At 38.0% G+C, this 26,708-nt stretch overlaps 4 protein-coding genes and 1 long non-coding RNA gene across 6 annotated transcripts in view; 3 read left to right on the top strand and 2 right to left on the bottom strand.

Moving 5' to 3' along the window:
* Positions 1–238, bottom strand: part of LOC109821469 — a 4,058-nt gene extending 3,820 nt beyond the window's left edge. Inside the window, exon 1 of the mRNA XM_020387655.1 lies at positions 81–238. Within this exon, the coding sequence (XP_020243244.1) occupies positions 81–238 (158 nt within the window). The remainder of the gene's footprint in view (positions 1–80) is intronic.
* On the top strand, positions 2,791–12,349 carry LOC109820417 (U11/U12 small nuclear ribonucleoprotein 48 kDa protein). Of its 2 annotated transcripts, XM_020386556.1 has the most exons (6): positions 2,791–4,080; positions 6,629–6,743; positions 8,244–8,291; positions 10,345–10,452; positions 11,327–12,130; positions 12,244–12,349. In XM_020386556.1, the coding sequence occupies exons 1-5, from the start codon at positions 2,852–2,854 to the stop codon at positions 11,756–11,758; spliced, it is 1,932 nt and encodes a 643-aa protein (XP_020242145.1). In that variant the 5' UTR covers positions 2,791–2,851; the 3' UTR covers positions 11,759–12,130; positions 12,244–12,349. The 2 variants fall into 2 exon arrangements, with proteins under 2 accessions (XP_020242145.1, XP_020242146.1); XM_020386557.1 differs by lacking the exon at positions 8,244–8,291.
* Positions 12,961–21,921, top strand: LOC109820419. Its single transcript, XR_002241840.1, has 3 exons — positions 12,961–13,153; positions 21,177–21,256; positions 21,352–21,921. It is a non-coding gene; the product is annotated as an uncharacterized LOC109820419 (long non-coding RNA).
* On the bottom strand, positions 15,582–17,597 carry LOC109820418 (serine/threonine-protein phosphatase 7 long form homolog). The gene is made up of 4 exons (XM_020386558.1): positions 17,193–17,597; positions 17,016–17,103; positions 16,528–16,938; positions 15,582–16,434 (listed from the first exon to the last, which is right to left on the bottom strand). Exons 1-4 carry the CDS (start codon positions 17,582–17,584, stop codon positions 16,216–16,218), a joined length of 1,110 nt encoding a protein of 369 aa, XP_020242147.1. The 5' UTR covers positions 17,585–17,597; the 3' UTR covers positions 15,582–16,215.
* LOC109821468 (serine/threonine-protein phosphatase 7 long form homolog) lies at positions 21,928–23,245 on the top strand. The gene is made up of 4 exons (XM_020387654.1): positions 21,928–22,142; positions 22,232–22,319; positions 22,400–22,810; positions 22,904–23,245. The coding sequence occupies exons 1-4, from the start codon at positions 21,928–21,930 to the stop codon at positions 23,243–23,245; spliced, it is 1,056 nt and encodes a 351-aa protein (XP_020243243.1).

The raw sequence follows: 26,708 nt of genomic DNA, 5'->3' as shown, positions 1-26,708 counted from the left end.
CCGATGCCGACAATTGAAAGGCTGATGTTGCTGGTGTCGGTGTAGGGGGAGGAATAGGATTGCAGCCCTTCAATTTGAACCTCATTCCTCTTTCCTCAGTCTTTCTATTCCTAAATAATAATAATGAGACTATTGCTCCTGCGCTTGTCTTTACTAAATCCCGCTTCGATGATCTTGATATGATTCTGTGGCCATAATCTACTCCACTTCCAACTGCGGTTCCAACTTCAAAACCCATGTTGTTGATCTGGAGGAGGAGGAGGAGGAGGAGGAGGAGGAGGAGCAGCAGCAGCAAGAGCCAGATAATGCCGGATGCTCTCAATTGCGTAGGGAGTGCACGTATACACGCTTTTGGGTGCTTTCCGGCAAATAAAGCAAGTGGGGTTTTCGATATTAAATACTTTTTTTTTTTGCCCTTTTTAACTCCGTTTGTAATTAGCATTAATTTTGGAAAACCCCTCAACTATGGGAGTGTTTCAGAAAAGGACAAGTTCTCAAAATAGACTCTATTAGAAATTTATTTATAAAAACCGGTCACTTTGAGATTTATTTACCACTTTTGACCTAGTATCGACCACTTGGCTGAAACTGGATCGAAAATGGTTAATAAATCTCAAAAACTTCACGGGATTCTAAATCCTATGAAGTTTAGTTGCCAAATTACTCAGCTTAATTAGTATTAGGTTGGGTCATTAGGCACTAAACTTCATAGAATTTAGAATCCTGTGAAATTTTATTCACTATTTTCGACCCAGTTTCAGCCAATTGGCTAAAACCCGGTCGAAAATGGTGAATAAATTGTAAATGGATCAACTTTTACAAATAAAGTTCTAATATGGTCTATTTTGAAATTTATCATTCTTAAAACCCCATCACCTATTTTTAATTTGTATAGGGCCTGTTTGGTTCAATAGAGAGTAGGAATAGGATTAGGAATCCTATTTTATTTATGGATTCCAACCTAATCCATAAAAAATTTATAGACAAGTTTTAGTTTTATGGAATCCTATTTTTTTTGTATTCTATGTTTGTTTCACCCAAGGATTAGGAATAGGATTAGGAATCAGAATAAAAAAGAGGAGAGGTGTCAGAAATTCCACCCAATTCCTAGCAAATGGAGTGGATTTGGATTTCCTGAAATATACACTGTTTGAGCCACTTTATAGATTAGCAATTCTATAAAAAATTTTTGAACCAAACTCAGGATTAGGATTCATTTGGAATCCATTAATTACGAAAACGCCATTGTCAGGTCCAAATACCATTCCTATTCCATAAAATTGGTGAAACAAACATGCCCAGAGTGTTGACCTCTTCAACCTTGAAATTTTGACAAAATCCCTTCAACGTTTCTCAATTAACCCCCGCTAACTAACATTGTTAAGTTTAACATGTTGTGTGACTTATAATGACTAACATACCCTCATCCATAAACAAATTAGCTCGCATTTTGTTAGAATGANGAAGAAAGAGGGGGGGGGGGGGGGGGAAAAAGGGAAAAGAACATTATAAATAGCTCAAGGTTACTTTTTCAGGTAGGGTTCAGACTAGGGGTGCATTCGGTTTGAATACAGCTCGGATATGATGCTTGCCATGTTCATATCCGCTTACCCATCTCGGATACGGATACATATATACCACAGTAAGGAAAATTAATATGTATATCCGTTAAAATCGGATACGGTTATGGATATACATGCGGGTATATAAGCGAATATGTATGCAGATACAAAATGGATATGATAAAACTAAATAATATTGAGAAAAACATAGTTCATATAATACAAAAGAGTTCGTTAATATATTCATTATAGCTGAAAAGCTAAGATTAGTCATCTTGATCATCAAAATTAACCACAAATTCATAATCTAAGAATTAAAGCTATCATAAGGGTATGACTAATATGCATTCTGATATTTCGGATACGGATCCATATATTTCACTACAAAACCATATCTGTAACCATATCCTATTGGTTATAGATTTGAGTAACTATACCTGTATCCGGTTTCAGATATTTTCTCAGATGATACGATTTATCACTCCTAGTTCAGACGATTAACTCAAAAATATCCTGTTGAGAAGGGATATGTATGAACATTCCCAAAATTAATGTGGTTTTCTCAAATAGAAATAGCTTATGAGGATTTTCTAATACGCAGTCATTACTGAGAGTGTCTTCTCAACCTAATCCTTCTCGTTCATTTTAGTCGAGAACTTTTTTTCCCCTAATTAACTTTTTATTTTTTAATAATTAATAATTAACGTTTATTAAATTTTTTTGGCTAAAGACCTATATTGATATTTTAATTCCACCCCGTTTATCAAGAATATATTTTAATTAGACAAACCTGCTTTAAGGCATTTTAATTGATTCAACTTACCAACAAGGCCCTTTTTCTCGTCGGCGACTAGTTTTCCGACGAGAGCTCGTCACGTGCGCGGCACGTGATGACTTAAACTATTTTTTAGTTACTGATATAGCACAGATTTTCTGACATGACAATGTTTAAATGCGGGAATTAACCTTCTAAAAATCCCAATTCAGCTAAAATAGGACAGATCCGTGCCACATCAGCAACTAAAAAATAGTTTAAGTCATCATATGCCACGCACGTGACGAGCTCTTGCCGGAAAACTAGTCACCGACAAGAAAAATGGTTTTATTGATAAGTTGAATCAATTAAAATACCTTAAAATATGTTTACCTAATTAAAATATCTTCTTGATAAATAGAGTGGAATTAAAATACCAATATGGGTATTTGGCCCATTCTTTCCCCTAGACAACCAAATAGGCCCGAGACGGCGTACGTTGATCTGTGGTTGCCTCGTTCTCGGTGGCTGCACCATGGACTCACTCGACGCCCAAACCACCACCGCCTCCTCCTCTCCAAACCCTAACCCTAATCCTCCCACCTCCGATCTCCCTTCTTCAATCTCGCTCCTCGAGGACGCAATCCTCGCCGCTGAATCCACCATCAAATCCCTCTCCTCCTCCTTCTCCAGTCCCTCTCAAGATTCCTTCTGCGTTTGCCCTCACGATTCCCGCCACCGTCTCCCGCCGGAATCCCTCTTCCGCCACTCCCTCCTCTGCTCCTCCTCCCCTTCAACTCCTCCTCTTCTTGATTCTCTCGAGCTTCTCAAAACCCTTCGCTACACAAAACCCTCTCCCATCAACCAAAACCCCCTTTGCCACGAATCCGGCGAAGATCTATGCTTCTCCCTCGACGACAACGACGACGACGGCGACGATTGTTTCTTCTATAAAGATTGCCCGGCTGTCGTCTCCCTTCACAAGCTCCCCGACGCGGATTCCTCCACCCAAACCTTCCTTCTTCCTGCCATTATCTCCGCCGAATGCGCCAACTTCATTCGTGATGCCCGCAAAGAGGAGCAAAGGGGGACTGAGTTGAAGATTCTGCCATCGGAGTTCTGGGCTTTGAGATGCGAGGTGGAGGCGTGGGCGGAAGATTACCCGGCCGCTTACTCTTGCGCTGTTCTTCGCGTGGCTTCTGGTCTGGATAGGCTTGAAGAATGTGGGTTTAAGAGATGGGTTATATCTAATTCGCCTCGATTCGGGGTTGTGATTGATGCGGCGATGAGAGACCATGTGTTTCTTCTTTTCAAACTATGTTTGAAAGTTGTTCGGAGGGAAGCTTTATGTTCCCTTAACTCAAAAGCTACTAATTCTTTTGAGTGTCCAAAGTTAGTTAGTAGCCTTATGTGGCTAGCATCTCAGCTTTCTATTTTGTATGGGGTAGCAAATGGTAGGTTATTTGCGATAGCAATGCTTAGAGAATCATTGTTGAATGTTGGGTTCAATTCTATGGTGTTTAAGTCAAAGGATGGTTCTGTGAGCGTCACTAGTGATGATGGTATCGATGGGAAGGGGTGTGAATATTCTCAGCCGAAATCTTCTGGAGGCTTAGAGATTTCAAAGAATGTGGAAGAGTCAGATGGTGGCCGGGTATTTGTCTCGCAGATTGCGGCTGCAGTTGCTGCGTTACACGAGAGGTTGCTGCTAGAAGAAAGGATTAAGGAACTATGGTTTGCCCGAAAGGTTCCCAAATCTCAGCTGTATGTCTCCTTTTTCTCCTATTTTGCTTGCCTAGTGTTTTGTTCATACAGAAACAGTGTGGAATTCATTTTTATTTTTTGCCGGAGACTTTTCAGCTAATTTTTGTTAAGTTGATTCCTAGATCGTCCTTATGATGCATCATCATGTTTATAGCATGCTGCTACACTGCTAATAAGCTTGTACGTTGGTAATTTACAACTCCTATTTGTGGAAAAGCTAAAGTCCACTTCACCAGGTTTAGAAAGTAAGGACAAACTTGTTAGTACAAATTTCTTCAATTTGTATCTTTGGACAGAACACCATATGTTTGTGGAATGGGGCTTTATTATGTAATTGAACATTTTTCTTGGTTGACATTAATATTCAAATAAATCATTAGTGACTAGGTAAATTTCTGCCCAAATGGATGACACATTACTGGAGGTGCATTAGAACTTCATCCTCATAATGAAAAACGTGATTAATGAGGTATTGAAGAAAGGGAATTTTGTATGGATTGCTGTTGCTAGATATGACTTCAAAGACGCGAAGAATTTTATGACCCGAGATCCAAAAGATACACCCTTTCGAGGAGTTCTATGCTATAGTGCAAACTCTATGCATTTAGTGTGACTGTTTTCTGGGAGCTATCTTGAATGCTGACTGGAGGGTTTGCTAGGATGCTCGGGCACAGAAGAGCCGTCTTCATTGTTTGGGTGTATGGTTTGACGAGAAGTATCAAGGGAAAGAAGGGGGAGAGGGAAGATGAATACTGGAGGGATTTTTTGATGATGATGGCAACAATGGCATCAACAACTAGTAGGAAATTTTGATTGGCTGCTACATCGAGAAGTGGGGTTTGATGTTATTTTGTGTTGGTCTTGAGTTGGAAAATTGGACAGAACGGAGATTTGTTGAGGGTTAATTTGTGTAAGTTGTAATTCTAGGATCTAAGATTTATAAAGACAAGAAAAGCTGAATTGTAGGCTTCCTACCCTGGCAACTCACAACACGCCAAAATAAAACTGTAACTTGTAGGGGATCTTAAAAACATGGAGTGTTTTGATAGTTTCTTCTCTTCTCCATACCAAAAGAGGTTTCTACAGATTATTTATAATGAGTGGACCACGCATACAAACAAACAAAAACAAATAAATATCCTGACTAAAATATTAAATGAAATCCAAACTAGATTTTCCTAAAAAGGTAAATGCAATAGAAATCATAACTAAAATGTACTAACTGAAATCCCAACTAAAATGAGAAAAAGTAGAAATTCTAACTATCTTCTCTATCCTATCTGCAGCAACTCAAATCTTCCAGGTTGTTATCATCACATTATTTGGTTCCTTTTTGCTTACACAATATATGAACCTTATAAAGTGAAGATGACAATGTTTTTTGTATGAAGCTTCTATTATACATTATTACGCTTGCTTGACCATGACGATTAAAGATGATTAAGCATGACTGTTGATTTGCGATGTTTCATTTTTGCCATATAGCTGCAGATGATTCAGATTTAGGTTAGATTCAATTAAGATCCAGATCAAAATACAATAAACTTTTCGATTTTCACTTGATTTTCCATTTTTCTTAAAGTATTTGGATTTTGTGAAACGTTGCCTATTCAAAATATTTTTCTAACTATTTTTTCATTTAATATCTTTATCCAATATCATTTTTCTTGTAATTTCAACTTATCATTTTCAATATTATTGGTACTTAGGCATTGGCATTGCACATGCATTAAGAAAAATTGATTTTTGTAAAAGATGTTAGTAGCTGCATTTCTAATTTCTTTGCAAAATATTTTTCTAACTATTTTTTCATTTAATATCTTCATCCAAGATCATTTTTCTTGTAATTTCAACTTATCATTTTCAATATTATTGGTACTTAGGCATTGGCATTGCACATGCATTAAGAAAAATTGATCCTGTAAAAGATGTTAGTAGCTGCATTTCTAATTTCTTTGCAAATATTTAACTTAGGGGTTTTTCACGCACAATGCATGAGTTTTTCTCAAAATTTTTTTTGAAGAAGGCACTCATGGGCCCCATTTTTGTTTATATTTTTTTAATGAAACGGTCGAGGCTTAATGTCCATCAGTGCAAAGCTGCAAGCCTCTGATGTTATATATAGAGATGATTTAGATGCTTTGTTCTTGCCTAATTGGAGCTAAGACTTCGATCACATGAAAAAAATTGTCAGGTCTTGATAATATGGAATCAGCTATAATTACAGTTTTCAGGTATCTGCACTGGGCTCAACATATATAAAATGTTTACTAGTATTAATTTATGTCTTAGGGTTGCTATCAGCTTAGTCTGTTTTTGTTAAGTTTGTCTTTGGAGTTTACATGTCTCTTTTTGGCGAGACTGATACTTTTCTTCAATTAGAAACGAAACTCATCCTGATTATGATATCTGATATTGGCCTATCAGGTGTTGTTTTGGTGTTAATTGCAGGTATCTGTGATACTGTGATGAAATAAATATTCGCTATAATGTAGAAGTTGCTTTCACTTTGCTATTCTATTGAAATAAATGCTTTCATCTTTTTCAGATTGAATGCATATTTATATGCTTCAACAAGGGCTTGCGAGATAAGAGAAAACCGTCCTAACTATAGAGCTGTATCAGAACATGATGGACTTTTTTGGCAGCGAGGAAATAACCAGGTAATTTAACCTCAGAGAGCATTCATATTACATTTATAATTTGTTAAATATATTTACAGTTGGTCAGATCATTCTTCTTAGTTAAAAGAGGATATGAGAATGTTTCAATCCTTGAATTACTTCATGACCTGCACAAATTGATTGCTGATCTTTCCCTTGTTCATTTAATACACCAGAGGCAGAGAAATGTGTGTGAATTGACACTTTAAAATATTTAAAAGATTGCTGATTCTTTTAGTTTTTTCTTATACGAAATGAGAAGTGTTTAGTCGCACCTTTTAGAAAAAGGCTCTAATCTTCTGTGATCATAATCCATCTAATAATGCCAAACTTAATGATCTGCCCGGTCCTTTTTGTTCTAGTTCTACGTACTTTCAAGTTCTATATATAGAACATGATGTAGTTTGAGCATTTCTTACCATGCATCTACAAACATTATTTTTTTTCACAAATATACTAAAAGATATCATGGCACATTAGTCAGATAATCTCTACTGATATTCTATTTTGTTTCTTCCATGATTTTCTTTACATGGCTGGAGATTCTAATCTACCTAGGACAAAACAGAAATAAAACTACCAGATTTCTGGATTTATCTAGCAAAAGCTAGATTAAGGTGCGAGTTTATGATGTTGGATGAGGCTGACAAATTAGTTGAAGGACTGCTTTCTCCAATTGCCTGCAGAATAGTCAGTTAAGTAGGTGTGACTTGGTCTGGGCAGGTTGAAATGCATGAATTCTCCATATTGAGCCTTCTTGTACCCCTAGTAACGAGTTTCTAGCTTTGAGTTATTTAACAAATTTGGGTAATGCAGGCTGTACGTTAGCCTCCTTAGCTCCACTGTTCAACACTAATCTTGCATGAGTAAGGCAGTTCGATCTCAACTGGTGATAGATACTTTGAATCTGATTCTATAAGCCCTTCCTTGTCATTGACTGGCCCTTTTATTTTCAAGTTAAATGATCTAGACTTTTTCATTCTATTGTTAGGTCCATGGCAAGATTAATAACTACTATACCTGGGTTTCAGGGTTAGAATTTACGGCATGTGGTTAGATAAGTTATAAAAGAGAGTCACTACTTCCTTTTTCCCCCCTTTCTTATAATCTATCTCTTTGATACAAGGGTGGGAACTTTTTTAAAAATTAGCAAGATTTGTTATGTTGAGACATTAATCTAGTATTCTAGTGATGGCAGTTAGTTCTATTGGTTCTGGACATCTTTCATGTTGAATAAATCTATACTATTATCTTGAGATCCAAATGCTTGTTAAATTTGAAGTGGACATTTTATCCTTCATTCTTTTATAGCTATCAACATGATTATTTTATCAATCTACTCCCTCCATGTCAAGTCAACCACTCTACTAAAAAATAAAACCAATAGGTTTTTGCTTTTCCCTCCAAAATGGAACTGTTTTGCAAATATAGCCAGATCTTTTGCATATAGCGTGATGCATATAATTTGGTCAATTATCGCTCATGTTGTTCACCTTGCAGGCGCCAATCGCTAATTTTTGGCTGCAAACTCGCCTTCCTATGTTGCAGGTAGGTGAACTGTGATTGTAGCTGCAAAATGTGCTCAATTGCAGTTGATTGTTTCACTGCAACTAAGGCCGAAAGCTGTGCACTCACCATGCTAACCACCTGGTAGTTCTGCTCTAGAACATGCGCTCCTCTCTTTTCTCCTCTTGTGTTATTCCTCTCTCAGCAAGTCCTGATTAATTCTACTTTTTGTTTGTCTTCCGACCCCTGCACCCTCTTCACTAGTGGTAGTATTGACAGTCCTCTCTCTTCCACACACTCCATTGGGTTCTCCTGTGACCCTGTTCTCCTCTTCTCTTTCCTCGCTCGAATCACTACCCTACCTCCTGTTTCCTCATCACTACCTTGCTGCTACTGATCTCAACTGCCTTGTCGAGATTGTCTCGCATCCTGACTCATTATATGTTGGTTACTGTTAGTCTTTACCTTCCCTTCAGTAAAATTTAGGATTTTCTGGAACTTTCAGTGTTTGTCTGTTTGACTGAAGGTGTAGTGTTAGTATTATCTTTTTTAAAGTTAGTTTGTTTGAAGAGTTCAGCTGTATTGAGATATATTTGTGTGAGCTTTGTAATTAATTATTAAATTTTGTGAGTTTGGTGTCTTTGGAAACTTTTTTATGTTTAGTTTATTTTGTCTATTTTTAAATTAATATTAATTGTATTAGACTAATAGTAATATAAATATATAAATAATATATGATTTTTATAAAATAATGAAAATTCCACGATATTAATAATATATTTTCTAGCTATACATATAATCTGTAATATCTTGCTCTCTCTTTCATTCAAATTAAATTTAGTTATTATATCTATTAGTACTATCTAGAATTTGTTAACCAATTAGTTAATATTTATATAAAGTTCCAGGTCATCATGAATTCTACCTAATCTTCTCTCTCTTTCACCTTCCAATACTTGTCTGTTTCCGATTTCCTATATTCTAATTATAGAACCCTCTTTCAATCTCATCCAGTTTCCATCATCGGATTCTGGTGCATGCTCAATCCTGACTGCCAAAACTATAGACCAAAGAAATAAAGGAAGATTAACAATGACTAATTAGTTCAATGATCATGATTTTTTTGCTCTTCTGATACATTTTTCCTTATTAGACGAGTTTATTGACTTAAACCTTCAAGTTATAGATGTTATTAATTGTTTGATGAGAACATAAAACTTAGTTTTGAGCTGTAATGTTGCATTCCATTTGTTTGGATAAGTAACACATCTGAAACTTGCTTTTATAGATAATTAAGGATGTTGCTTCTATCACTGTAGTCTTTAAATTTATTTTCCCCGAACTGAATGTACAATACGTACCTTTATGTGCACACGAGCACATGATGCATATGCATAATTGTCAAAATAAATCAAGGCAAATGCTTCCAGTTTGTACAAACAAGTATATACGTCGTCCACTCAGGCCTACCTCTTGTATACTGTCTACAGGAAAAGTATATACGTCGTCCACGTCTTCATAATGTGGGCCAAAGGCTGCCAAATATTTGGTAACACTTAACTGTCAAGCAATAGAGAGCTGAATAGTGTGTACAAACAAGTTTCTCCAGTTTCATGTAAGTTGTTCAAGACCACCTCACTTGACCCCGAGTGTTACAATAGAATCATAATTAAGTCCTCCAAGTTATGAAGGTAAAGAGTTGGAGGAGTAATTTAGGATAACTGCAACCCAGCACATGTGACATTCTAAAGTCTAGCAAAACTATGGCTGAGCTTGGGTTCAGATTTCACCTATTTTAGCCCAACTCAACCTTTCTTTTGGGTTACATCATGTCGACTTTAGTCAGTTTAGTTAAATTAAAAACTGTAGAGTAGCTAAATTTCCATATTAAGCTTAAAATTAGAAAACTGGATTAATTTTAAGTTAAGTATGCGTATAACATAATGATGGTGAAAGGAGTAATGTCATATTAAAATTCTTATTCCCTTCTTTATGCTTCTTTGAAAGATATATATTGACTAATATCAGTTTAGTGGTAATATGTGTATTGCTACTCAACTTGTCTATATGCTCATTTTTTATCTACATTTTCAAGGATTCGGGCAAAGCCAAAACGAGGGAGGAGCTATTAGCTGAGGAAAGGGATTATAAACGGAGGAGAACATCATACCGCGGGAAGAAAGTGAAGCGAAACGCAACAGAGGTTTGTAAACTGTCTTAACGAGATCTATGATAGTGTGGTTATCTTTTTCCCCAGCATGTACTCTTTTTTGGTGGGAAAGAACGACGATTACCTTCCCTTATCTCTCTCTCTATCTATCTATATACTAATATATATATATATATATATAATACATATATATAATATATATAATATATATATATATATATAAATATATAGTATATATATAAAAATATCGATAGCAGAGAGAGAGCAGAGAGGAGAGGAGAGAGAGTGAGAGAGAGAGAGAGAGAAGAAGAGCAGAGAGAGGAGAGAGAAGCAGGGAGGTGTATCTCATGCCAACACGAATTACACACATGCCAACACCGATCTCAAAGCAAAATGAATGGATAATAAGTTGGATGGACAACTTCTCTTATCTACTTAACTGGATTCTAGCTCAACTACATGCATGAACGCACACGTAAGCAAAATGAATGAATAATAAGTTGGCTGGACCACTTCTCTTATCCACTTAAGTGGCTAGCTCAATTACACGGACACATGCGTGGGGTTTAGTAGTTGTAAAGGTGCAGCTCATTTTGTTACATGAGCTGTCAGTTCATACCCATTCCCCCATTTATATAAGTTTACACTACTATATAAGATAAAGCCCTGGACACAAGTTCTTGCTCATCATCTGCTGTTCATGCATGAAAATAGATTGAATTTATCATAAATTCCCAATGTAACATTTCAATTTTATCAAAGTTCAAATTTGTATACTTCCCTTTCAATTAATTCGATTAAGTGAAATTTATATGTTCGTTTCAATATTTTTTATTCATATATCATAATGTATAATCATCTTCGTCATATATACTATCGGTATCATTTTAAATCATTTGTTCTGAAGGTCTTGCGGGACATAATTGAAGAGCACATGGAGGAGATCATGCAGGCAGGTGGGATTGGATATGATGTGAAAGATACTGGAGAACTTGCTGCTTTCTCTATTGATCGGAGCCCAGATGTTATAAATGCACGTATTCATGAGTTTCAGCACGGGAGATATGAGGCATCTGAAAGAAAACTAGCCTCACCTGGTTATGATAGACCACTTCTTTATAATAATGATAGATCAAAAGTAATTAATGTTCTGCAAAACTCTAGAAAAGAACAGAGGCATGATTATCGTGAGCATCAAGAGGGGCACTGGAGAAGGAAGCATAAAAAAGAAAAGAATTATTGGTCCGAAAACCCCACAATTGCCCAAAAACGGACTGACTTACGTGACCAATTCACACACCTAGGTGAGCAAGGTGATACGAGAGCACATGACTCTTAAGTTTCAGAGCAAATTTTCTGCTGGTACTCCAAGATACAATGATAACATTGATACATCAATGTCGAAGTCTAGGCTTGTTATTACAAATCCAGGACCTAAGCATATGTCAGAAGCTATAAGTATAAATAGAGGCAAAACTGAGAGCTTAAGGTCGAAGTCTCTCATGATAACGGGATTCAAGGACAGATATGACCCCTCAGCTTCATATGATGAATATGATTGATTCCAATGATGATATTTCTCAGAAAAGCACTCTCTCTTTTGAAAACTGTCATATTCTAAAACACAATGTCCAAGTATGATAAGTTTTGGAGACATGAACATGCAATAGTTGCGATCGTCACACTGAATAACATAGCAGTTATTTATCTGGTACGTATTTAGTGTATTTATTTTCTTTGATTGGGTCACTATGTTGTATTTTCAGTGAAGTTCCACCTTTTCCTCCATTTATTTGTATGCTTGTGCTTGACTTCTATGTGCAGTAATGACTAGTTCAAGCTTGAGAACTTTATCAATGCAACTGTATCCTCCGCTGTATCCTCAAACTGGCCATGGTTTCATTTAATACAGTCCTTACTTAGTTTTTCATATGCTAGAGTTTACTTAGTTTTTCATATACTAGAGTTTACACTGTTCCATCTGAATGCTGTCTTTTGCCTTAACTTTGGTAAATATGCAATCCATCTTTTTGATCTTTTATTACGCTACTGCATTTACTTGTCTCAGATGTTTTTCATGCTACATTTTAGTTATAAGATGTTTTTCTCTTTAAATGGAGCTAGCATAACTTACCACTCTTCATTTTTGTTTGAGCCAATGAAGTTTATTTTCAGATTTACTTTGAAAATCCATTCCGAAAATTTCTCCTCCTGAAAATCCATTCTGTTTTTGTTGTTTGCCTATTTTTTCTTGGTGATTGCTTGATCCGAGCCGAGACATGAGGTTAGAAGACTTTTTAGTACAGAAACTAGAAGGGGAGTACTATTGTTTAGGCATGGACAGATCTGAACCTATAGTATTGTTTGCTTCGTTCTTATGCCTGACTTTCATGATGATATTATTACTGCAATATTTAGTTGATATGATTGGCTGTCATATCATCAAAATTTATTTGTTAGTTTAGTAATCAAATGCTGCAGCCATGCTGGCCCATTTTATCATTGTTTCACTTAGTAGATATAACAATTTGGGGCTTTAAAACAGACAGTAGGAAAGACAGTCTCCAATTGTTTTGTGGATGCAGGAGATTATAAGGGAATCATTGCTCATAATATCATCGAGCCAAGGCTTTTCTCACCAAAACTGTGTAGGTTATGCATCTTGAATCAAAGTCAAGTGACCTGCAAGGACTGAAAGTTTTTACCATCGCAAGAAACCTGATTTCAATCCAATGTGAGTAGTGACATCTTTTTGTAATTAGAATTGGTAATAGTTCATGCATAATGCAATAACTGTTTTAAGTTTTGTGATCTTAAGTGTAAGGCACATGAAAACATAGTCAGCCCTGCTCACCTAAGAGAGTGATTATAAACTTATACATCCTCATTCTACATTTGACACAAAATGCATTTATTCATGCCATGTAGTTGCTAGAGAATTAGTTCATCTTTGCATGCAATTCGATACAGAGTGGTAGTGATCTGTAAACCTGGAGGTGTAAACATCTCGGAAGAAAGCAGAAATCTAGGTCCTTGGTATACTACACTTGATAACCATTGCCAAAATGTCTTACTTCTATCTAGTACCCTAGCCACACTTATCTAGTTCCCTTTTCAAACATCTAGCCAATGGTTCCAGCAATTGATCATAGAAGGATTTCATATTAGATGTAATCACTTTTACGTCGGGGGTAAAAATGAAAAATCTCATGCAAACATAGTTCCTTAGAATCGCCATGTCCAGTAAGCCGCTCTGAGGCACTGCTGCCGACTAAACATTTTTTTGGTATGAGTGCATTTCCTATATTTATATGAAAAAGGTTTCTTGTATGGCAACTCTTGGACAACTTTTGAGTGTTGGTTTATAGAAGAAATTGAACTTAACTAGGCATGTTTTGAGCCCCATACAGAAAGACAATGAAGTTTGAACTAAAAGGCTCTATTCAGAAGTATAGACTGAAGGATTTCGATTGAGAAGACTTTCTTAGGTCATTCCCTCTTGTTGCTTAGATACGAGCATAATTTTTCTTCCTACTTACTAATTGGGATGACCAGTCCGCCATGGCAGATGGTCCCTATCAACATGTCATAACTCATATATGGATGATACATTGTGTTTTTTCAGAAGATTCTACTCCATGCATTAAATGAGCCGTTCTATTCTATAATTGGAGTGCTATTTGTTTGTAACAATTACATGATTGGATTACAAAACTCAGAATACAGATTATAATGTATAAGATCAAAATGAAAGATATGGTTTACTAGTTAGGCTGGGTTACATTGTACTGATGAACATTTTCCAGCATTTATGTTCCTACAATGATTTGGAACTTGCATAATGACTGCTTATTTTCTTGCATTACATTAATACACCAGGAAAACTTAAAAAATGAATTTGTGCAGTCTCTTTGGGCGTGAATTATGAGTTAGGTTGGTTAAGGGTAGGGCAAAAAATAAATTGAATCGAAGGTTAAGGTGTTTAAAGTCTTTGAATTCAAATCCAACTTTCTTCTGTGGTTTTCTTTGATTCTGAATTCATATGTGAATATCCTTTGAAAATTTTGAGTATTAGATATATTATTTTATTGGATATTCTAGATTTTATGAACATAAATGATCAAAGAAGATTTTATTTTATTTGGTTTGAAAGATAGTTCCATTTAACTAAAGAATTTGGTTCTTTTGATAGCATTTAAATACATAACTATAATTTTTGGGTAATTTCACAAGAACCTCCAAAACTTGGGGCATTTTCTACGAAAACCCCCTGGACATTGTTAATTCACTAATCCCTCCAAGTTGACACGATTATCTTGAATGTGGCATGTCGTGCCTCGTGAGCCTGTTGGTGCGATGTAAGTCCTGGTGTCCATGGAGTACAACACATGATTTGACTCAATCCACTGTTAATATTGACTAGTCAATATTGCATTTGACTCATCGGACTTATATTATAAATCATTCAATCACCCAATCAATCTTTGATGTGGGACTAAATCTTGGGAATTACAATCACCTCACCTTAATTACGTGACGTCTTTGTCGCGGCATGACAATCGGTCCATCTCATTATTACCATTAGGCGATGTGGACTTTAGAGGTGACTCCTACGGGCTTCAAGAGGTTGCTCCTACTGTACTTACGTGGTGTAGTACTTAGTCCCGCATAACACTTAGCTTCATATTTCCGACTAGTAACCATGGATTACACCGTGCCAACGAGCTCACGGGTTCGGGGTGTGATATGGCACCCGATCATGTGACCAAAAATGATTAAAATCTCTCCCTTCCTCCCTTCTCCCTTAGCCCCAATTCCATCAACATCTATTGGTGGCAGAGGTTGCTGGCAGTGGTCTCTCCCCCTCCTCTCTTTCTCTCTTGTCTCTCTTCACAGTCTCTTTGGGTGTGGATTATGAGTTAGGTTGGTTAAGGGTAGGGCAAAAAAAAAAAAAAACCCTAAGGTCTATATTTAAAGGAACAAATTTTCGAATTAAACCCATTTAATTTTTTATTATAAAATTCGACTCATTCAGGTTTTTATTAGTAAAACCAACCCATTTCGTGCCACGTCAGCAGCGTGGCCACGAAATGGGTCTTTTTTTTTAAATGATGTCGCTAAATAGTCGGGGTTGCCAACCCCGACTATTTAGCTATGGACAAGCTAAAATAGTCGGGGTTTTCAATCCCGACTAATTTAGGCCCTTCTCTAATTGGTCGGCGTTGGCAACCCCGACCATTTGGCAGAGAGGTAGCTGATGTTTATTTTGCTACGACAAAATGGTCGGGTTTGGGAACCCCGATCGTTTCGTGTTCGTGCACAAAATGGTCGGGGTTCCCAACCCCGACCATTTGGCAGACTCTTTCAGCTGGAAATAGCTGGAAATACGAACTCCGCTGGAAATTCAAACTCCTGCTGTTACATATCAATCCACAATGCAATCACAATCATAATAACACACATACCAATAAATAATCTCAAATAAAAATCCATAATCAATCGGATACATACCATGCAATTCACATACTAATAATCAATACTAAATCGAATACATAATATTTAGTTTCAAACGCAAACATCCTATCAATACTCAATCAGATGCATAATATTCAGTTTCAATCGGATACAACTCCCTTTCCTCTCCCTCTCCCCCTCCCCCTGACACGTTCACCTTCGACGTGAGCTCGGGTCAGTTCCTCGTCCGGTTGTGTGTGAAGTTGGGAGTGCATGACATCCTCATCGATTCGAACCGACTGTGAACATCCGGCTTGGGCCTGCTGTGAGCCGCCAGCTTCATCATGTGCACAGCTTGAGCCTGCCCCTGTGTCCTCGGAATCGACGACGACCGTACTCAATTGGTCGCTCCTCACGTCCATCTCGTCTTGCATTACGCGTCCTTTGAAGAGCGGACCGAATCTTTTTGATCATGCGAAGGAACGTGTTCCTCGGCCCTGGCTCGGTAGTCGTTCGGATTGCATCATGCGCCATAGTAGAAAGTTCTTCGAGCTCTTGTACCTATACGATAAAAACCCCAAGAAAGCTATTATGATTTGGATGATAATAAAATAAAACTCACAAGATAAGTGTATATTTTGCTTATACACTTACCAACTCTCTCTTAACTGGGCCTCTTGGTATGTATTCCTTAGGGGCTTTGTTCTCCTGAAATATCCACCGGCGAGTAATCCCCCAATACCACCGCAAATACACACCTAGGTCAGGTGCGTCAACCCTCTCCATCACCAACTGTTCTTCCCTGTTATCCCACCTCCTGATGTAAGCACTGTGAATATGTTCCCAATCTTGACGATGTGCACCTTTTCTGGGATTTCTCTCTATTATCTCCACAGGGCCCGGGATATGTTGTTGTAGCCCAAATAGTCGGAGCACACGGTCGGACACGTGGATCTCGACAATCTCAAAACATATGATCGGGACGCGAGCACGCCACACATCCGGCTCTTCTGTGCATATATCTGGTAGTGACTCTAAAACTTGTTCATATGGCATCCAGTTGACCTGTAAAAAGATAAAGTAAAGCAGATTTCGGTAATAAATGTAATGATTGAAATTTTTTAGATATTATGATTTAATACATGTTCGTCCTCCATTTGATCGAGTTCGTTCCTATAGAAGTTTTCATGGCCCTTTGGTGAGGTATGCCAAGATCTAGATACATTCCATCTAATTTATATACAATGAGTTAGTATAAATTGAAATAAATGTATAAAATTACATGTAATCATATATTTTTCAAAATAACTTATTAATACCTGCAGCCTAACGGAATATGGTCATCGAGAGCACGTGCCTCTCTCAAATCTGGGCAACCCAAATGCAATCTTTCCCAAGACCATATCTGTAGCAGAGTGAGACAACCATTGAATTCTTTGTTTTGAACAAGAGTCACTTTGGTCATCTCCCTATACAGATACGCTAACACGGCACTCCCCCATGACAATCCCTCACAATCCACAAGATCCTCCAGGAGTGGCAACCACCTCACGTGCACCGAATCCTTCGTGGAATCCGGGAATAGAATAGTACCGATCATGTGAAGTATGTATGCACGGGCATACATCTTGACGATCTCCTCGGTCGCATCTATCGGAACATTCATAAAACTGTTTCTCAACCGTTCAAGTTTGATCCTTCCACCCCTCATGTGAGGAACTTGACCCAACAATGCTCCACACTTGTCTGACTAGTTGAAGTCGCCACTACCTGTGACAACATCTCCATCCACTCGTGGAGTCCAAGTAAAACCCCAACATCCTGCAATGTAATCGTCGACTCTCCTTGGCGCAGGTGGAATGTGTTTGTCTCGGGCCTCCATCGTTCAACCAGTGCCGTCAAGAGAGCCCAATCAAGTCTCACCTATTTAATTTGTGAGCACTCAAAGAAGCATGCTTGACGGACATAATATTGTCAAAGAAGCATGCTTGACGGACATAATATTGGACATGTGGATCGGTCAACTCCCAGCTCGAGTGTGCATGAGTGATCAACGATAGTAATGCTCGGGGCCTGCATATAATAAACAGTGCAAATGTTCAGTAACAACCAATAACTTAGAATAATCCTTGAATAAAAATGTAATTTATAACTATCAATCTAATTACCTCCCCAGTGTCAATCTTCGCGGATCGATGTCGAGGTTGGTCATAAAGGACCTCATACGTCAATGGCCCCGCCTCCATATCTGCACATATGATGATATAAATGAAGCACATATGATGATATAATGAAGTAGAATATAATGAAGCATAAACGAAGTAGAATAATTATCAAAGAATAGAATAATTATACCAATTAATTGCTATTTATTTGGATTGGTGGGACAATGAGATCTCCTGTGGCCCGGTTGTCTACAATATCCACATCTATTTGTTTTTGGAACTCCTTCCCGACCTCCATCAATTGTAGACTTTATGCGTGTTGATCTCGGGCGTCCGACTTGCCTCTTAAATTTAGGAGGTAACACATGCAGCCCGTTATAGGGTGGCCAGTAACGACTATCTACAATGGGATAAAAAAACTGACTGTATGAATCTATATAGTGGCTTGATTAGTACCACTCAGAAGCGTATGTGTAATACGATGTATTTGCACCCCCAAATTGCTTGGTCGTAACCGTTATAACATGTGCACATGGTAATTTTTGCAATTCTGGAATATTACATGTGCATGCGCATTGTGTCCCTCGTAGATTGACGGTGTAATTATGACCGTGATTGTCTGTAACCTCCCATTCATCTATAACAAATCTCACAATCTTAGTTAATCTGGCCTGCTTGACACGAGCTCCTATAATCTCTTTATTTTTTGGGGTCAACAACGCCCCCCACTTCGCTCCATCCTCTCGCCGCTTGATAAAATACTTATTTAGTCTATAAAATGCCCTCGCAACCAACGCCTGTATGGGCATTGCTCGAGCCCTCTTAAGTACACCATTGAAGTTTTCAGAACAATTAGTTGTCATCATGCAATAGCGATTCCCTCCATCTTTACTTAGTGCCCACCGGTCGACGTAATCGCTTACCAATCTACTCTCAATCCAATCATGTGCAGTTGGAGATGTTGCCTTGATTTGATCCCGTATCCGATCATACACACACGTTTCGGGTGTAACACCCGCTTGCCAAAGAAGGTTTTGTAGATGTACTTGACTAAAGCTCTTTTTAAAATTAGTTCTTAATGTGTCGTAAGCAATAGCGGTGATTGTGTTCAGAGCCAAATCTCTTGTACAATGTTCTTGGAATACCTTTCATCCTATCGGATATAAAAATAATTTTTCTAGGAGGCAACACATTAAAAATATATAATTGGATGCAAGAAAAAAATCACTCCCAATTTTCACTGTTCTCGACCTCTACAACTGCGAAGCCCAAAGAAAATAAGCCCTCATCTGCATCTACTCCTGTAGCGACAAGCAATACACCCTTATATTTATCGTATAAGTGTGTCCCATCAATGCTAAGGATCAACCGACAAAATTTAAATCCCTCGATCGAAGGACCAAATACCCAAAATACAGAGGTGCATTTATGAACTCCCGGATTGACCTATTTGGTTATGAGTTTGTATTTAGATCCAAGATTGCTTCTTTTGATCGCATCAAAATATTGAGGCAGAGTCGCGTAAGACTTCTTCTAATCACCAAATATTTTTGTCATCGCAATTCTCCTTGCATTCCACGTTTTGATATACGATATTTGAGAGAGTGTCACATGATAAGTGGATTGAAATATCGTATATCAAAGCGTGGAATGCAAGGAGAATTACGATGACAAAAATATTTGGTGATTGAGAGAAGTCTTACGCGACTCTGCCTCAATATCTTGATGCGATCAAAAAAGCAATCCTGGATCTGAATACAAACTCATAACCAAAGAGGTCAATCCGGGAGTTCATAAATTCACCTCTGTATTTTGGGTATTTGGTCCTTCGATCGAGGAATTTAAATTTTGTCGGCCGATCCTTAGCATTGATGGGACACACTTATACGGTAAATATAAGGGTGCATTGCTTGTCGCTACAAGAGTAGATGCAGATGAGGGCTTATTTTCTTTGGCCTTCGCAGTTGTAGAGGTCGAGAACAGCGAAAATTGGGAGTGGTTTTTTTCTTGCATCCAATTATATATTTTTAATGTATTGCCTCCTAGAAAAATTACTTTTATATCCGATAGGATGAAAGATATTCCAAGAGCATTGTACAGGAGATTTGGCTCTGATCACAATCACCGCTATTGCTTCCGACACATTAGAGCTAATTTAAAAAGAGCTTTGGTCAAGTACATCTACAAAACCTTCTTTGGCAAGCGGGTGTTACACCCGAAACGTGTGTGTATGATCGGATACGGGATCAAATCAAGGCAACATCTCCAGCTGCACATGATTGGATTGAGAGTAGTTTGGAAAGCGATTACGTCGACCGGTGGGCACTAAGTAAAGATGGAGGGAATCACTATTGCATGATGACAACTAATTGTTCTGAAAGCTTCAATGGTGTACTTAAGGGGGCTCGAGCAATGCCCATACAGGCGTTGGTTGCGAGGATATTTATAGACTAAATAAGTATTTTGTCAATCGGCGAGAGGATGGAGCGAAGTGGGGGACGTTGTTGACCCCAAAAAATAAAGAAATTATAGGAGCTCGTGTTAAGCAAGCTAAATTGACTAAGATTGTGAGATTTGCTATAGATGAATGAGAGGTTACAGACAATCACGGTCATAATTACATCGTCAATCTACGAGGGACACAATGCGCATGCACATGTAATATTCCAGAATTGCAAAAATTACCATGTGCACATGTTATAGCGGTTACGACCAAGCAATTTGGGGGTGCAAATACATCGTATTACACATACGCTTCTGAGGGGTACTAATCAAGCCACTATATAGATTCATACAGTCAGTTTTTTTATCCCATTGTAGATAGTCGTTACTGGCCACCCTATAACGGGCCGCATGTGTTACCTCCTGAATTTAAGAGGCAAGCCGGACGCCCGAGATCAACACGCATAAAGTCTACAATTGATGGAGGTCGGGAAGGAGTTCCAAAAACAAATAGATGTGGATATTGTAGACAACCGGGCCACATGAGATCTCATTGTCCCACCAATCCAAATAAATAGCAATTAATGGGTATAATTATTCTATTCTTTGATAATTATTCTACTTCGTTTATACTTTCATTATATTCTACTTCATTATATCATCATATGTGTTTCATTTATATCATCATATGTGCAGATATGGAGGCGGGGCCATTGACGTATGAGGTCCTTTATGACCAACCTCGACATCGATCCGCGAAGATTGACACTGGGGAGGTAATTAGATTGGTAGTTATAAATTACATTTTCATTCAAGGATTATTCTAAGTTATTGGTTGTTACTGAACATTTGCACTGTTTATTATATGTAGGCCCCGAGCATTACTATCGTTGATCACACTCGTGCACGCTCGAGCTAAGAGTTGACCGATCCACATGTCCAATATTATGTCCGTCAAGCATGCTTCTTTGAGTGCTCACAAATTAAATGGGTGAGACTTGATTAGGCTCTCTTGACGACACTGGTTGAACGATGGAGGCCCGAGACAAACACATTCCACCTGCGCCAAGGAGAGTCGACGATTACATTGCAGGATGTTGGGGTTTTGCTTGGACTCCGAGTGGATGGAGATGCTGTCACAGGTAGTGGCGACTTCAACTGGTCAGACAAGTGTGGAGCATTGTTGGGTCAAGTTCCTCACATGAGGGGTGGAAGGATCAAACTTGAATGGTTGAGAAACAGTTTTATGAATGTTCCTATAGATACGACTGAGGAGATCGTCAAGATGTATGCCCGTGCATACATACTTCACATGATCGGTACTATTCTATTCTCGGATTCCACGAAGGATTCGGTGCACGTGAGGTGGTTGCCACTCCTGGAGGATCTTGTGGATTGTGAGGGATTGTCATGGGGGAGTGCCGTGTTAGCGTATCTGTATAGGGAGATGAAGGATCTTGTGGATTGTGAGGGATTGTCATGGGGGAGTGCCGTGTTAGCGTATCTGTATAGGGAGATGATCAAAGTGGCTCTTGTTCAAAACAAAGAATTCAATGGTTGTCTCACTCTGCTACAGATATGGTCTTGGGAAAGATTGCATTTGGGTTGCCCAGATTTGAGAGAGGCACGTGCTCTCGATGACCATATTCCGTTAGGCTGCAGGTATTAATAAGTTATTTTGAAAAATATATGATTACATGTAATTTTATACATTTATTTCAATTTATACTAACTCATTGTATATAAATTAGATGGAATGTATCTAGATCTTGGCATACCTCACCAAAGGGCCATGAAAACTTCTATAGGAACGAACTCGATCAAATGGAGGACGAACATGTATTAAATCATAATATCTAAAAAATTTCAATCATTACATCATTTATTACCGAAATCTGCTTTACTTTATCTTTTTACAGGTCAACTGGAAGCCATATGAACAAGTTTTAGAGTCACTACCAGATATATGCACAGAAGAGCCGGATGTGTGGCGTGCTCGCGTCCCGATCATATGTTTTGAGATTGTCGAGATCCACGTGTCCGACCGTGTGCTCCGACTATTTGGGCTACAACAACATATCCCGGGCCCTGTGGAGATAATAGAGAGAAATCCCAGAAAAGGTGCACATCGTCAAGATTGGGAACATATTCACAGTGCTTACATCAGGAGGTGGGATAACAGGGAAGAACAGTTGGTGATGGAGAGGGTTGACGCACCTGACCTAGGTGTGTATTTGCGGTGGTATTGGGGGATTACTCGCCGGTGGATATTTCAGGAGAACAAAGCCCCTAAGGAATACATACCAAGAGGCCCAGTTGAGAGAGAGTTGGTAAGTGTATAAGCAAAATATACAGTTATCTTGTGAGTTTTATTTTATTATCATCCAAATCATAATAGCTTTCTTGGGGTTTTTATCGTATAGGTACAAGAGCTCGAAGAACTTTCTACTATGGCGCATGATGCAATCCGAACGACTACCGAGCCAGGGCCGAGGAACACGTTCCTTCGCATGATCAAAAAGATTCGGTCCGCTCTTCAAAGGACGCGTAATGCAAGACGAGATGAACGTGAGGAGCGAGACCAATTGAGTACGATCGTCGTCGATTCCGAGGACACAGGGGCAGGCTCAAGCGGTGCACATGATGAAGCTGACGGCTCACAGCAGGCCCAAGTCGGATGTTCACAGTCGGTTCGAGTCGATGAGGATGTCATGCACTCCCAACTTCACACACAACCGGACGACACAGTCGGTTCGAGTCGATGAGGATGTCATGCACTCCCAACTTCACACACAACCGGACGAGGAACTGACCCGAGCTTACGTCGAAGGTGAATGTGTCAGGGGGAGGGGGAGAGGGAGAGGGAAGGGAGTTGTATCCGATTGAAATTGAATATTATGCATCTGATTGAGTATTTGATAGGATGTTTGCGTTTGAAACTAAATATTATGTATGTGAATTGCATGGTATGTATCCGATTGATTATGGATTTTTATTTGAGATTATTGATTGGTATGTGTGTTATTGTGATTGTGATTGCATTGTGGATTGATATGTAACAGCAGGAGTTTGAATTTCCAGCGGAGTTCGTATTTCCAGTTATTTCTAGTTGAAAGTCTGCCAAATGGTTGGGGTTGGGAACCCCGACCATTTTGTGCACGAACACGAAACGGTCGGGGTTTCCAAACCCGACCATTTTGTCGTAGCAAAATAAACATCAGCTACCTCTCTGCCAAATGGTCGGGGTTGCCAACCCCGACATAACTAAATAGTCGGGGTTGGCAACCCCGACTATTTAGCGACATTATTTAAAAAAAACCGACCCATTTCGTGGCCACGCTGCTGACAAGGCACGAAATGGGTCGGTTTTGCTAATAAAAACTTGAATGAGTCGAATTTTATAATAAAAAAAATAAATGGGTTTAATTCGAAAATTTGTTCTCCCTATGACATTTATATGTTTCTTTTATTATGTGGATTATAAATTGGAAAGCCGCTTGTTTTTGAACTAGACACCCACACCACCATTTAAAATTATAGTTCTGAACCCGTGAGTTTCAGGATGTGTGAATGAAGTGTAGGATCATCCGATCAGTGTATGATAACTGTTTTCAATTAAATCATGTATTTCATAATTGAGCACATGTCCAAGGTTAAGTGTATGCATATGTGCAAGGAGTATCTAAGGAGTTTGGGTATGCGGTCGGGGACGAATATGTGTATGGCTTCAAATAGAATTATGCAGGTAACATAGCCCTTACGTAATCCATCACCAGCATCCCCACTTCCCCTCTAACTAGGTCTAGAAATTTAAATAATGATTAATTTAATATAATTTAATAATTAGTGTTTAATGTTAAGGGGTATTTTTTTTGTTTATCTTTTTACAACCACACTTAAGACTGTTAGGGTCATTGGGAAAATTAGACAGTTCATGAGTGGTTTTGTGAGACACCCCAAAGTTCAAGGGGTTTAGTGGAATAAGCAAACTTAGAGATGTTTCATGGGACACACCCAAAGAGTTTGGGGATTTTTGTGAAATTTACCTGAATTATTAATTTATAATGGTGTTGTGTAAATCTGCATTTTGAATATTCAGTGAAAAATCTTTCCTGAGAATTAAGTTTTTCAAAATAAACGAAGAATGTGGACTGAACATATTAGAAGACTAAAAATTTTAGAATTAAGTATCTCAGTTTGGGGTGTTGTTGATTTGGTACTATCGGATTTGAATATTCGGTGTCATTGATCGCCTAGGACTGATATATGATCAGGGCTACAAAAATTAATCTCATATATATCCTATTGAGTGAAATCCAAAAAGAAATAACTAGATTGATTGTTCATATTCCTCAAGAACCCCGGGATTTCCTTATTTCCCCTCCGTTCCAGTTTCCTGACCTCTTACAAGTTACAACTGGACTAGAGACCATAAGTGGCAAGTCAACATTGCTTCAGCAGCAGAGCACCTCCTTGAGTTAAATGTTGATTACAGCTTCTGAATTTATTCTTTATAGTTGATTTGATGAGTGTTGCACTCAAATGGATGCTTTAGCATTTTTAAGAATCCCTCAGGACAGATATTTCAATCTTGTATTAATTTCTTCATGAGGGGCTTCATCGTTATTTCTAAAAGTTTCACGGAAGCAAGACATGTAATTATCCAAACTTTTACATACTTCTGGAATAGAGAAGTTAAATGGCTAGGATTCTTTAGTAATTAACAAAAAACTTCAAAATAAATATTTATTTATTAATAACAATTGTATTCTTAAATATTATTTTGTTTAATGATTTGACTATATGATGATAAAACTATCTACATCCTAGTCTAATCCAAAAGCATCCTAGTTGAAGTTGTAATCGTGGGGTTAGTCTCATTTCTCAATTCTAGACTTCTTACAGAATTAACCTAGTCCTACGCAACAATTTTGAACCAGCACCATCTCTTCTTCTTTCTATCTTCTTATTTTACAGAACTTGTATCCACTTCTTTTTTCTCGTTAAGTATTTTTTTGTTTCCTTCATGTATGTGCATACTCCAGTCATGGTGACTTGGCTTCTTTATTTTCTTGTACATCTAGGTAGTTGAACAACTAACTAGTAGGAGTCAGCTGCAACTGATTTATTGACTATTTCACATGGTAATTTTGTGACAAAACCTAGGTGAAGCAAATTTTTTTTAATCACTAAAATTGCTTTGCCACGGATTAGACTAGGATTTCGATAAATTTCTGTAATGGGTTACACTAGGATTTAAATAAACAGTGAGAGTACAGTTTTAATAATCACAGAAATTGCCCTACTGTCATGATTAAATGCTTCTTTATCCTGTTTTTCTATTTCTCTGGCAGATTCTTTATACATAAATCTGTATTTCTGCTGCAATTTTCTGTGAGCTCTCTCCCATGGATGCTACTTCACCAGCAAGATTAGGCGGAAATATTGGATAAGGTCCATAAGCGTACCATGATCAGTTGATTTGCATGATCTTGGTCACCATCCTCGCAGTCATCATCATCTGCAATATCATCTAAGCCTTTGGTCATCTAGTAGGTGGGCTATTGCGTAGAAGGCTTCAGGAAGAATTTCACAACTAGAATTAACATGATATCAACCCTCCAAATCAATGAGAAACTATCACCGTAGAGGGTCTTACCATAAATCCAAGAAGGCTAATTGGAAGGTAGGATGATCTACCTCACTAGCCATACAGGTTAAGTTTGTGCAACTTAGGAGCAAACTGCACCTCGACTAGAACATTTTCTTTGAAGAAGGGAAACATGTATATTTATTTTAATGAATTACATTCAAATCTGAGGTGTAGATTAAGCCAAAGATCCAAATAGAATACATTACCAGCCTGAATGATCTTCTCCATCTGCTAAACATGGCTTCTTACGACCCTTGCACCTTTTAAACAGTGTTAGATTTTATCAACTTGAATAAGAAAAGAGAATAAATTTGGAGAAAGGAAATTAATCGAGGTAGTTTTTGTTTCGATGATTTTACCTGTAACTTGTTTATTTTAGTAATTTCTTCATTTTACATCTTGCAGGTAGCAGGTGAAATCAAACTTTTATTAATTTCTTAACTTAGTGAACGAAACCTGTAATAGCTGGTCTAGTCCCCCCAAGACATATAACGTCTGCGATGTACATGATTCTGGTTTAAAGTAGTTTTCTTTTTGTTGCTATTTAAGGCCTGCATTTGCAAAAAGATTTCTTT

The sequence above is a fragment of the Asparagus officinalis genome, chromosome 8, assembly GCF_001876935.1.
Source record: "Asparagus officinalis chromosome 8, Aspof.V1, whole genome shotgun sequence".
Lineage (NCBI taxonomy): Eukaryota > Viridiplantae > Streptophyta > Magnoliopsida > Asparagales > Asparagaceae > Asparagus > Asparagus officinalis.
This window is presented reverse-complemented; position numbering and strand designations above follow the sequence as displayed.

Bases quoted from the DNA above. Each gene is read 5' to 3' on its own strand.
- LOC109821468 (XM_020387654.1), top strand. From the start codon at position 21,928: ATGAAGGATCTTGTGGATTGTGAGGGATTGTCATGGGGGAGTGCCGTG. The intron at 22,320-22,399 runs GTATTAAATCAT...ATCTTTTTACAG, and splicing joins ATCAAATGGAGGACGAACAT to GTCAACTGGAAGCCATATGA. The intron at 22,811-22,903 runs GTAAGTGTATAA...TTTATCGTATAG, and splicing joins GCCCAGTTGAGAGAGAGTTG to GTACAAGAGCTCGAAGAACT.
- LOC109820417 (XM_020386556.1), top strand. From the start codon at position 2,852: ATGGACTCACTCGACGCCCAAACCACCACCGCCTCCTCCTCTCCAAAC. The intron at 4,081-6,628 runs GTATGTCTCCTT...CATCTTTTTCAG, and splicing joins AAGGTTCCCAAATCTCAGCT to ATTGAATGCATATTTATATG. The intron at 10,453-11,326 runs GTTTGTAAACTG...TTTGTTCTGAAG, and splicing joins TGAAGCGAAACGCAACAGAG to GTCTTGCGGGACATAATTGA.
- LOC109820418 (XM_020386558.1), bottom strand. From the start codon at position 17,584: ATGAGGGGTGGAAGGATCAAACTTGAACGGTTGAGAAACAGTTTTATG. The intron at 17,104-17,192 runs GTATTAATAAGT...TATATAAATTAG, and splicing joins CATATTCCGTTAGGCTGCAG to ATGGAATGTATCTAGATCTT. The intron at 16,939-17,015 runs GTATTAAATCAT...ATCTTTTTACAG, and splicing joins ATCAAATGGAGGACGAACAT to GTCAACTGGATGCCATATGA.